Raw genomic sequence first — 12,375 nt, forward strand, 5'->3', positions numbered from 1 at the left:
CTCTCATTTGGGTACTTTGAAGCTAAGGGAAAAATGGGCTGTGAACTTGGGTGTTTGGCTGAGTATTTGGGAGCTTAATTGAAAAGAAAACTTAAGGAATTGAAACTGATCAGGCAGGGAACTCAGCTGAGAATTCGACTATAATTTGGGGTAAAAACTTTGACCTTAGTCTCTGATTATTTCTGGGTTTTGTTGCTGAGCAGGTTAGGTTGAACTTGAGCTTTTAAGCATGGATTGAATGATGAATTTTGGCTGTTGGTTTGAGTAGAAAAATTCCAGTAGTTAGTATTGTGATTCTTTTTGCTGAATTAAGGTATTGCTTCCTATTTTTTTTGCTGGGAATTATAGGATGAAAATATGTGTGATTAGAGGTTTAAGTTCGTAATTGGTTTAGTGTGGAGTTAGGGGAAAATTCTGGGTAAATTGGTGAGTTATTGGCTGGAAGAAGAAGGAGGAAAACCCAGGTTTTCCTTGAGTTCATAGGGTGCGCCGCGATCCAGGCTGGGGGCGCTGCGGCGCGTGTGGCCCTCCTGGCCATGGGAACTCTCTGACTTGGGGGAGCACCGCGACTTGCCTGGCTAAGTCGTGACCCGCCTCCCCTTTGGTGTGAGAGCTTGCTCTCTGACTTGGAGCAAGTCACGATTGGATGGGCCAAGTCGCGACCCGCATGGGGGGTTTTGAACTTGAAAGAGTTCTTAGTATCGTTAGGGCTTGGGGGTTTGAACCTAAGGGACAATTTTTACTGTCTGGTTTATTGGAAATTGAGGTTCCAGAGGCTAGTTTTGCTATCTAAGTATTTTATTTCTGATTGGAAGTTGATAAATATCGATAATTCTTGTGACTAGGTTTGTCGCCAAGGCTCGAGGCTAGAGATTCTGCTCGGAGTTAGTTCACTTTTTTTTCTCGGAAACAAAGGTAAGAAAACTACACCTGGTTATGTGGTTATGTTGGGACTAAGAGTTCCCTATAATTTTGTGCAATGTTATACGATGGTATTATGCCATGTGGACATGAGATAAACGGCCTAAGAGTGTCGAAATAAATATTGGCGCACATGAACGCGGCTTGGCCATTAGTAGTTGAGGTTAATTGTATAATCACTAAGCTCGGCCTAAGCGAGCCGAAGACAGTCGGATAAACAGAGGGTGCAGCCTAAGGGCGTCGACCCTGGATATTGAGTGTTATGTTTACTGTTATTAATATGATGATCATGGCATGTTTATTCATATTGATATCATTGATTATGTGAATAATATGGTCTGCTGAGTATCTGCTTGATGATTTATGTATTATTTGACTAATGATTATTGAGTATGCTTTGTTATATGATTTCTTGCTGGGCCTTCGCTTGCGGGTGCTACGTGGTGCAGGTAAAGGCAAGGGTAAGCTAGACCAACCCTGATTTGGAGAGCTCTGGGGGCGGAATGTATATAGCCAGCTGCTCGGCCGCCACGGCCGAGGGATGTTTCAGGAACATGAGACCCTAAAATGCCTATTTTGCCATTAGATTTGCTTATGGTTATTTATAACCTTTGAGAATTTGTAAACTGTTCTTTAACCCTGTTTATTTTTTGGATCTCGTGTAACAAACATTTATTTAATAAAAAATTTGTCTTTGCTGACCAAAATCTTTTAATCTTACTTCAGTAATGGTTTAGCGACACATTTTCAACAAAATGACTTGATTCGAAAGTCTTACACCTTTATTAATACACAGTGTACGGTCTTGGTTACCCAGGGCGTTACAACTTGGTATCAGAGCCAGGTTAGGTTTAAGGGTTCCTGAAGACTGGTTGGACATGTACTTTCGCTGCTAAAGGCATGCTCGACTCAGGGTTCGGTAATTGTGTATACATGTTTATATGCTTAAATGACTGGAAAGAATTATGAATGCTGATATTTATTTGATTAATAGGGAGCATGAGATACTGATAGGGCCTGGCCCTTGACTGCTGTGTGATGATATTAAGGCATGCTTATTAGCATTGCTGTGCATGTGGGTGAATATTTGGATAAACTGTTATATCTTGATTGCTTGTGATTGGTTGGGTTTCAATGGTGATGCATGGAAGGATTGTTACCCTGTCATCATAGTCTGACCGCCGAGTCGTTGATTGCAGATTAACTTGGATAGCTATGCATCCAAGACGATCTGTATGACTAGCCAAAACTGAGTCTGAGGCTAGAGATGATGACCAAGGCCATAACCCTTCGCCAGTCCCTAAGAACTAGCAGCAGATTATGGCAGATATGCAAGCCCGGCTTCAGGGCCAAGATGAGCATATTCGACTTCTGAGACAGCAGGCTCCGTCAGGGAGTGCTGCATCCATTGTGCCACCTGCAGTGGCACCAGTTGTACATCAAGTGGAGATTGGGAATAGGTGGGAACCATTGTATGAGCGGTTCAGGAGACAACATCCTCCAACTTTTGAGGGGGGACCAGATCCAGTAAAGGTCGAACTGTGGATGAGTATGATTACTTCTATTGTAGAATTCATGAGGGTAGATGGTCATGATAGGGTGGCCTGTGCTGCATATATGCTGAGAGCACTACAAGAAAAAATGCTTTTAATAACACCGAAAATGTGTTATCAAAACATACGATAACACTTTCTGATGTGTTAAGACCGACTATGTTATCGTAGGTCAGGGTACTTTACATAACACTTTATCAGTGTTATACAGATGTGTTATTGTACTGTCAACGATAACACAATTTCTGTGTTATTTTAATATATAGATAAGTGTTTAATTATGTTATTTATAGTCGATTATATAACACTTTTTTTGTGTTATACTACACTTTAGTATAACACATTTTTTGTGTTATACTACAATTTAGTATAACACGTGTTATATTAGCTTAGAAAAACATATTCTTTTTTTACTTACACAAAACTAGGAAAATAAATATGAAAGTTGAAGCCAAATAAGGTAACATAAATAGATTTTTATTAATTACTCAAATGTAATTACAATATTTAGTCTACTAGTTTAGGCTTAAGAAATCATATTACAACATAATTTATGCCCAATTCAGATTCCTTTATCACTAAATACAAAACAAGAAATGTATACAAAAATTAGTGAAATACATTCTTCCATTCTAAAGGCCTCAACTACAAATGTTGTCAAGAGTTGCTCCAAAGAAATCATCTCAATATACCTGCACATTGTAGAAAAAAAAGTCCTTTTATTATTAAGAACAAAAGTTCTTGCCACCACAACAACAAACTTACAATCTTTTTTTAAATGATACATTGAAAACTTCAAAAGAAGAAAATGGAAAACTAAGATAAATACTTATCTGTTTTAGTTCAATAAAATAAGAGAGCTAGGGAATTTTCAGATGAAGAATAAAATAAGAGAGAATCAGTGGAGAATTTCTCTATGGTGATGAGTCTGATGACTCAAAACAGTCAGTTGGGACATAAACTGTATAACTAACTAACAAAAACACATACCCTAATACACCCTCACTTCACACGAGATAAATAACTACAATTCTAACAGGAAAATGTATTCAGAATTATATAATATCTATAGCAAAAAATAGCTAATTCCACCATTGAAAACCTGATACATCCACACAGGCATACAAATAGTAAATTCAAGATTCCAAATACAGAGTACTTCAAGTATTTATCTCTCTAAGCATACTGTGTGATTGTTTACTTTTTCCAAGTAAATCCAAGATTCCAAATACACACTCATGCTTCTAAGCATACTGTGTGATTGTTTACTTTTTCCAAATAATGAGACCTTATTAACAAAATAAAGACAAACAAAGCAATAACAAATTAAGACAAAGCTGTTACTAACAGACTTTTGGATTATCAACACTAATACAATCTAATCTAAAGGAAAATTTTGTTAATTTAAGAGATGAACTCTATCTCTAAACAAAGAGATACACCACAAAATGTAAGAAACCTATCATAACTTAAAAAAACTTTCAAAAAGATCACTCATGCAACTAAGAAGTTTATGCTCAGTCTAATATAAATTAAAATACTAAATAAGAGGAACACCTCATGTAGTTAATGACCATTAAACAAATAAGCTCCAAAGCTTTTTCAGAAGTTCAATAATGGTATCATGAATCAATATGCTTTGATTTACAACAAAAAAGAATTTAATACCTATAACCGCTCTGCGAATATTGGGCTAACAATTCAGAGAAAGCAGGATGACTTTTAAGCTGCAAATGGAATTAAAAAAAACAGAGATATTATGCTACCTAAAATTTATGAAAAACTGAAAGAAAGTGAACAAGTTCCAATTAAGATTTTAGTTAAATTGAGCCCTCAAAGAGCTCAATACTTCCCAATTAATTTAGGAAAACATGCCTGAACTATTTATCTAAACTAACTATACCAATCTTAAAAGGGAAGCAGCAAACCTTTTTAGACATGGTGCTCATCTTCTGAAGTATTGATACAGATAAACTTCCAGTATCACCAGCAGCTAATTTCTCAATCAAATGCATCATGACTAAACTGGCAGAAACCTGCATATATTTACAATATAAATTAACTTAAAATGCCAATAATCAGTAATCACATCAAAGAAGCCATCTAAAACTATATGATCTGCAAACATTTTGTTAGGCATCAGATATTGAATAGAGCTATATAGGATTAGTGTGTTGACTTGTAAATTTACTCAAGTTCTATTGGTTGGCTAGTAAGTTTTATTGTTAGTCTATAAATAGTATAAGAGAATACTTGGAAGGGATATATAGAAGAATTTGGTTACTGTTTAAAGTTTAGAATTTCTACTCTGGGAGTTTTTGCTAGGTTTTCTCAAATTAACCTAGACTTTGTGCAAGATTTGGTTCTTTTCAGTACAATTCGTTTATTCTTAGAATAAAGCTTACAGAATCTTCCAAATCAGCAACCTAGACGGTGTATTAATTAAAATATATTAAATGAGAAACAATGGGTCAGTTGTTCAAATAAAAAAATTAATGATCAGGAAAGAAAATGCATTAACTCGAACACGCTAAAACAGCAAACGTATGGTGTTGACTTTAAAATGACTAACTAAAATTCACCCCAAACTTCATGCAAGAAAGAGCCATATATAAATTTATACCCAAAAGTAGAAAAAAAAATGCAATATGGATCCAAGGCTCTTTTACTTGCCTGAGAAACAAAAACAGGGCAGTACTCATATATTTCAGTTGAGGAAACAAAACTAAGTAGACTAGCAAAAACAGAGGACAAATACAATTTTAAATTAGCAGGGCTTATATAAAAAGTTTTATTGTTATATTAGCACTGCCTTTAAGACTTCCATTGAATAAGATGTTACTTACACTGCCATTTATCATAACATGAAGTTTCTGCCCTGTGCTAGAAGTTCTAAATTGTCTCAGTTCCAACCCAGTTCATATATCTATTCATACAACAGAAGAATCCTTTAGAAATTATCCTGTCTAAATCAAACTATGACACAATTAGTAAAGCAAAATTCTAGTTATGTTGCTCACAATCAAGAGATGTGATGAAACTTTTAGGTAAAATTACCCATTCAATGATCTCACTACCCAATATTACAACCTTTCCAATAACAGTTTTACACAGATGGATAAGAAAGGAAGAAACATTGCTGCTTTTTATATTTTTATAAAGCAAACCTTTTTTTTTTACATGGCAAACTTGGAAATATCTTAAGAGTAATTAATTTAAAAAACAAAATGGACCTTGCAACACTGTCACAGATCAATGGGACACAATTTTGGGCACAAAAGAAGAATTTCTAAGGAATGCAACAGCTACATTACAGGGCTATTTTCTATTCTTATAAGAAAGGGGAGGACCAAAATACTAGTTACAAAGACCCGTTACCAATTAGAAATAATATGAGCATCCTATGCAAACATAAGTGCTAAAGTCCAAAGATAAGAAAATTAAGAACCTCATTTCTGAAAGCCTGGCCAATTTGAGCAGCAGCAAAAGGAAGCTTGTTCCCATTGTAATAGTACAAGTCTTTGAAGTTAACAAATATGCCCTGTGCAGTTTTTGGCCGCATGAACCTACAGCAGAGGAGATTTAATTACATATCATTACTGACCAAACATGAGTCTTAATAAAAAAGAATCGCTAAGAAAGAAACAGTACCTCACTTGCCGCTGCCTTGAAACGAACATATATAACAGATGCCTCTACACCCTCAGCAAGAGATGCCTTGCTGCTACTATTGCTCCAAATTGCTGACTGAACCTGATGAAGAAACAATAACCATATAGAACCAGAACGTTTTCTTTTTTAGGTAACAAACAGAGCACTTGATTTAAGACCAAAAGGAGACAGAAACAGAGGTCTACCAACCCAACAAAATAGCACAAAACAATGGAGCGCATTAATTCAACCCCTACATTATTTTACCTGAGAAGACGCACTTTTGAGTACAGAAAGTACATGAGAGCGAATCATACCCAATGCTCGAGACTGTCATAACAAAAAAATTACTCAATTATTGGAAATGGAAACAAATTTTAGTGGAAGAATGTGCAAAAATGTAACGTTATCTAATCAGCTATCTGCATAAATTTGTTTCTACCTGCAGTTGTCGAAATTTGAGTAAGTAAACGCTGGATTCAGCATACTGGGATTGTTTTCTACATACCTAATATAAAGTAGATAATGTTTAAGGTCATCAAGTTGATTGAGAAAATAAATGTCTCAACAAAATATGCTAGTAATTCCCTAAATCAACATATAAATTAATTGTACGACACAAGTAATATTTAACGAATGCAACTAAAGCAGCAAAAATAGATACATAAATATATATGATGTAAATAGCATCCCCTTACACTATGCAGTCATCAAGGCATTTGAGCAGAGGGAGGAAGTTCTCATTAACAACATTCATATTTGGAGAATAAAAATTTGTAGAGATCTGCACAAGGATAGACAACAGCAAATCATTTTGTAATGATAAGAACCGAATAGTTTAGTATAATACACTGCCCAAGTTTTGAATCCAACAAATTAAATGGTCGATTTGGTCAAGTAGATTCTTTAGATATGTCAAAACATTTTTACAATGATTCCAGCAGAAAAAAAAAATAGCTATAGATGTGCTAGCCAGTCAAAACCTTGCAATTTTTTCATAGTTTGCTCAATTTTTTCCTTCTCTTCATTTAGCTTGACAAATTTTTCTTCCAATATTCGGACTACAGAGCCAATTTTTAACAGGCCCTCTTCAAAGACCTGCAGAGAAATAAAGAAACTCAAGAAATCCAAAATCCAGCATGAAATGTGTACACGAAGGGAAGATCTATCTTCCTAAAGCCTGTGAAACTCAATATAGATGAATAAAAATAATTATTACAATGGTTAGTCCGTGCCAAGATAAAAACTGCATATTCTTTGAAAAGTAGTGTAAAAGTGACAATTAGTAGTTGTATGCTTGTACCTTTTTATTATTTTCAATGACCGTGGAGACGTTTTTTCCATCATGCTCCACTTTTGGATTTGGTATAGCAGGTTTGTAATGAACCTGCATATGGAGTATAGCAATCGTCCAATAAGTAATGGTTTGTAAACTACTTCAAGCAACAAAACAAAAACATCACATATAGCTTTTACATAGTTGTTCCCACCTCAACATTCAGACTAAGGTTTGAATGGCGAGAATGGATAGCTAAAAAGCTATAGTTTCCTGCAATTTTACATAAAGGAATAGCAGGAACAATGCAGCGCCCATGCTTAAGAGTATACCGGACAGACTCTCCCAAATTAAGCCAATCAGCCTTTATTGTTAGCATATGTGACAGGCCAGTTTTCTCTTCATCGTGGATAGTATCATCCACAATACCCTCACAGTTGACAATTTCAAAAATGATATTTTCTAGTTTGGAACCAGCAGTAAGAATCTCGGGTACCTAGTCACAATATTTTTAGATAAGAAAAGGTGGGAAAAAGAAAATTAGCAACATATGAAGCAGAGAATCACTGACCTTCGATGCGATTCTCAGTTCTCTTTTCTCAATCTGAAATTCTTGTTTAAAAAAGACTTTATTGCCTGATGATACAGAGAGCAATGCTGCACAGGGTCGGGCACATATATGGAATTTATGGGGCGAATAAAGTATAAAAGATTGCAAGTCAATAATACATATTTATTTTGAGTACATAATTAATTGATCACATAAGGAATACTCAAGCTTTTGCTTAACAGATTCAAAATCTGAGATTTTACTTCCATATCAAGACATTAAAATAAATATACACACCAAGAGTTGTATAAGTAGTATAATAATTTTTTACACACAAAGACACAAAAAGTTTGTGGTAATGAAATTATTGAACTGAACCATATAACATTCAATTCAACACATGTTTGTATTACAAAATTAACACAAGGCCTTATATTATTCTAAGTGATACTGGTACAAAAACAAGAATGAAACTATATAACCAATTTCTTTAGCATGTCTCATAACTATATTCCTACAAGTTCAACACATCAGAGATAAAGCTCTCCAGTAAATACACTTACCATTCTCTCCATAACCAGCTGTTACTTTCAAGAGGCCACTAAGGTCGACACGTCCATGATGGTCCACCTATATTTAACATATTCTTATCACAATGAAATGCATCTATGTCCATTTCAAGAATTAAAATATCAGAAGTAATTACAAATTTCTTCCAAGAAAACCTAGTAAGCTATTGTAATTTATGCGTCGTATTAACTAATCTAACCTTATGCCTCGGGCCTAGTTGATCTAGCATCTCAAATCCCTCAACATCCAACTGAACTTCCAAGCCTCCCACAACATGATTTCCACATGCATCAAACATATGGAGAGAGGAAAATATAGGACACATTGTTAACATGTGAAACCATCTGCTGCAGTCGCCAGGTTTCAATCCAATAATAAAAATCTATACTGTAAATGTTTTTGAATTGGTATGAAAGAGTGAAAATGATTGATACACCTCTAATTCAAGCTCTTTAACAATGCAACTTGGCAGAAGTTGGTCAGCCAAAATTTCTTGTTGGGCTTTAAGATGGTTCAAACAACCTGGAGTTACTGCATCACAAAACAAGAAATTATAAATGAATGGAATACTAAAAATAATATCACCAAATAGAACAACAGGAGATTTTGAATTCTATGTCCTTGGTTCTGCACAAAGTTATACACACCATGGCAAGGAATGGAAACAGAGAATTTCCCATCTGAGTTAGATATGACTAGAGTGGCTTTGTAACCAGGTCTGATCTTGTCCAAGTCATTGCTTTCAATCAGTAAGTCCTAAAACATACAAATTTTAACAAATAAAGTAGATACAAGCATTATGAAAATTCATAATAATTTGAACAAGAGTGCAACATCTTCATATGTCCGTACCTCAATTTTTAGGAACAAATTTGAAGTAGAAAGGTTACTCTTAAATTTTCTAACATGAAAAACTGAGTCCTCATCTGCTTCGAGCTTGACAACAACTTCAGGATTAGATGGAAAAGGAGCTCTATTTTCATAGATGTCATAACATGCAATTGAGAGAGGACTCAAAGTTGAACCAACACTGCACAATAAGGTTGTTGAACCAATAAAAAAAAAACCAATATCTTGCTCCTTATTCATTGAGAGAAGAAGAGGTTTGAATAGAAAAAGTGAGAACATAAAGAAGATAAAGAAAAACAGCTTTAAGAATTTTGAAGAAAAAAAATCCTACTTCTCGCATTAATGCAAGACAGGAAAATAAAAATAAAATATAACCCAATAATAAAAGTTGTTAATTTAAGAAATTACAAAATACAATCAATTTTGAGAAACGTTACCTCACACTAAAAGGTTGGCTCTGCTCATCATTTAAAAGTGCCCACTTCCCTATCTCAGAAGATGCCTTGACTTTAACTCTCTTGACAAATGGCTTACAACTTGAATCAGTCTGATAAATGAAATAATGATGCAACATAGTACATCATATGAAAAAAATTAAGAATACATAATTCTAAACACAAAAGTAAAATTAGACTTCTTGAGCACTACTTACAAGAGAAAATGAAAATGTGTATACTCCCACCTCTCGAAATAAACACGGGAACTTGCTCCCTATTGGAAAGACATATATGCCATGGATTCCATGATCTGAAGAAGGTGAGACACGCTTCGTATAAACATGGTTAAGTTTTTGAGGATCTTTCATTTGGCCAGTGTGCTTCAGTTCCAATATCATGTCTACATTACATTTAAATATAAATCTCTGATCCAAAGCTCTTGAATCATGTTTAGATACATAATTAGAAGGCCGAACAACTGCTACAACTTCCTTGGGAGGAACTTGTCCCGCAGTAGCAATAACAGGCAATTCCTGAAAACAGAGACATGACTTTGAAAGCTTCTAATTACTTGACCAAAAAGATAGTGAAAAGCCACCATTTTTGCCGTTTCCAACAACATTTATTTTTTGGTCTTTAGAAATGAAATCATTAAACTCTTTACAATTTAATTAAGTTTCACATTATTTCTTCAATAAATGAATATAAAAACTCTAACCTCTACCCCAACCTCTAATTCTTCACATTCTTTTGGCTTAGCAAGTCAATTGTAGATGGAGATTTATGAAGCCGCTTATCCATCTGGTTTTTCCATTCAGTACTTTCAACCGGTAAGCACTGCAATCAAAGGACAACATGTTGAGAAAATGAAAGAAAATCCATTCATCTTAGTACTATAAGAAGGAAAAAAAACATTAGAGAAGTATGCTAAAACCTTTTTGGAATCAATCACATTTATAGGTATAGACATGGAGCTTTTAATATTAAATCTCATCATCCCATCAACTTCAGAAAGAATGCACCCATCCTTATCTGATGTACCAAGTGGCCTTTTTGGTCCAATGTAATACAAAATATTTATTGTCAAAAATAATTTAAGTAGGTACTAAAATGACTAAACAAAGAACCTCAGCTACTCAAAATGTACAAAATTTACCTGCAAATAATATGAGCTTCTCCTATTTGAAAAGGCACAAAAGAGAAATGAGGGTCAAATCTTCGCCCAAACTCTTGCATGAACAATAACCAATTTAATTTAACATAACAAAAAAGTATCTACAAGGACAATTACGTACCACCTGGATCTCCTTGGAAACCTCCAAGTAAAAAATATTCTATAGTTGCATAGACATTATTTTTATGAACACCAGCACATGCTCCCTTCAAAAGTTTTATCTTTTGACCAGCTTTCCATGTTATTCCATTCATTTTAAAAACTTGGTGAGCCCTTGAAACTTTAATTTAACATTGAAAAAATGGAAGAAATCAGTTGGGAAATGAAAGAAAGAAAGAAAAAAAAAAGTTGTTACTTTCAAGACCGAGCCACCCACCCCCTCCGTGAGACCGAGCCACCCACCCCCTGCAAGACCGAGCCACCCACCCCCTCTGTGAGACCGAGCCACCCACCCCCTCCATGAGACCGAGCCACCCACGACCCTGAGCCCGTCGTTTTCACAAGACCCACGAGCCCCTGTCATTTGCGTCGTTTGCCGATGATAGGGAAGGTCGGGCTCCATAAAGACAGGTGAGAGAGAAAGAGGGAAGGAGAGATGTCTAGTGGGAGAAAGAGATCCGAGAGAGAGGAGATGTGCCTCTTCTCAGGATTTGTCTTCCGTGAAGGGGAGTGAGAGACCGAGAGAGATAGGTCTACGGGAAATGGGTCAAAGGGAAATGGGAAATTGGCGCTTTTTTATTTTATTTGCCGCCTAAAACTTTGATAATATACCATAACTATTTTTAAATAGTATTATAATGATGTGTTATGGTAATGGGTGTTTGGTGTAGTGGAGAGGATGCCCACATTTGGTGGGAAGTGACATCATAGACCAGAGATGTTACTACTCTTGGTTGGGACGGATTTAAGGATTTGTTCAATTAGAAGTATTACAATGTTGCCATCAGGGCAGCGAAGGTTAATGAATTTGTGGGATTGGTTCAGGGCAACATGAAAGTTACAGAGTATGCAGGAAAGATTTATCAGAGGGCTTAATGCTATGATAGGCTGAGATGTGAGAATTACAATAGTACCTGGGGGGACAACTTATGCCCAGGCTATTGAGAAGGCTCTTACCGCTGAGGAAGCGGAAAATAAGATCTGGAGGGAGAGTGCTATAAGATGGGAGGGTCGCAGACCGGTGCCTCCATATTCTGGGTCTGGTAGGGGCAGAGGCCCTAGTGATTTGAAGAGGAAGACCCCTGACACTTCGACCACTACTGATCCTGATCGGAGGGGTCGGTGTGTTCTGGATGGCCATCAGGGAGGCGGTGACACATGGAGGAGCTACCCAGAGGGCACGAGGTGCAGAAGACGCCATCTGGGAGAATGTCGGGCTAAGGCCTGTCATGTGT

General features: G+C 35.9%; 1 protein-coding gene and 1 long non-coding RNA gene across 2 annotated transcripts; both read right to left on the reverse strand.

The window, feature by feature from the left end:
- Positions 1-6,118: 6,118 nt before the first annotated feature.
- Positions 6,119-6,611, reverse strand: LOC133821244 (uncharacterized). Its single transcript, XR_009887404.1, has 3 exons — positions 6,568-6,611; positions 6,393-6,455; positions 6,119-6,227 (listed from the first exon to the last, which is right to left on the reverse strand). It is a non-coding gene; the product is annotated as an uncharacterized LOC133821244 (long non-coding RNA).
- A 954-nt stretch (positions 6,612-7,565) lies between these two features.
- Positions 7,566-10,619, reverse strand: LOC133824626 (structural maintenance of chromosomes flexible hinge domain-containing protein GMI1-like). The gene is made up of 10 exons (XM_062257577.1): positions 10,526-10,619; positions 10,023-10,340; positions 9,808-9,917; positions 9,374-9,551; positions 9,169-9,277; positions 8,956-9,052; positions 8,721-8,868; positions 8,515-8,581; positions 7,973-8,058; positions 7,566-7,897 (listed from the first exon to the last, which is right to left on the reverse strand). The coding sequence occupies exons 2-10, from the start codon at positions 10,203-10,205 to the stop codon at positions 7,598-7,600; spliced, it is 1,278 nt and encodes a 425-aa protein (XP_062113561.1). The 5' UTR covers positions 10,206-10,340; positions 10,526-10,619; the 3' UTR covers positions 7,566-7,597.
- Positions 10,620-12,375: the final 1,756 nt, after the last annotated feature.

This window comes from Humulus lupulus, chromosome 3 (assembly GCF_963169125.1).
Source record: "Humulus lupulus chromosome 3, drHumLupu1.1, whole genome shotgun sequence".
In the NCBI taxonomy this organism is placed as follows: domain Eukaryota; kingdom Viridiplantae; phylum Streptophyta; class Magnoliopsida; order Rosales; family Cannabaceae; genus Humulus; species Humulus lupulus.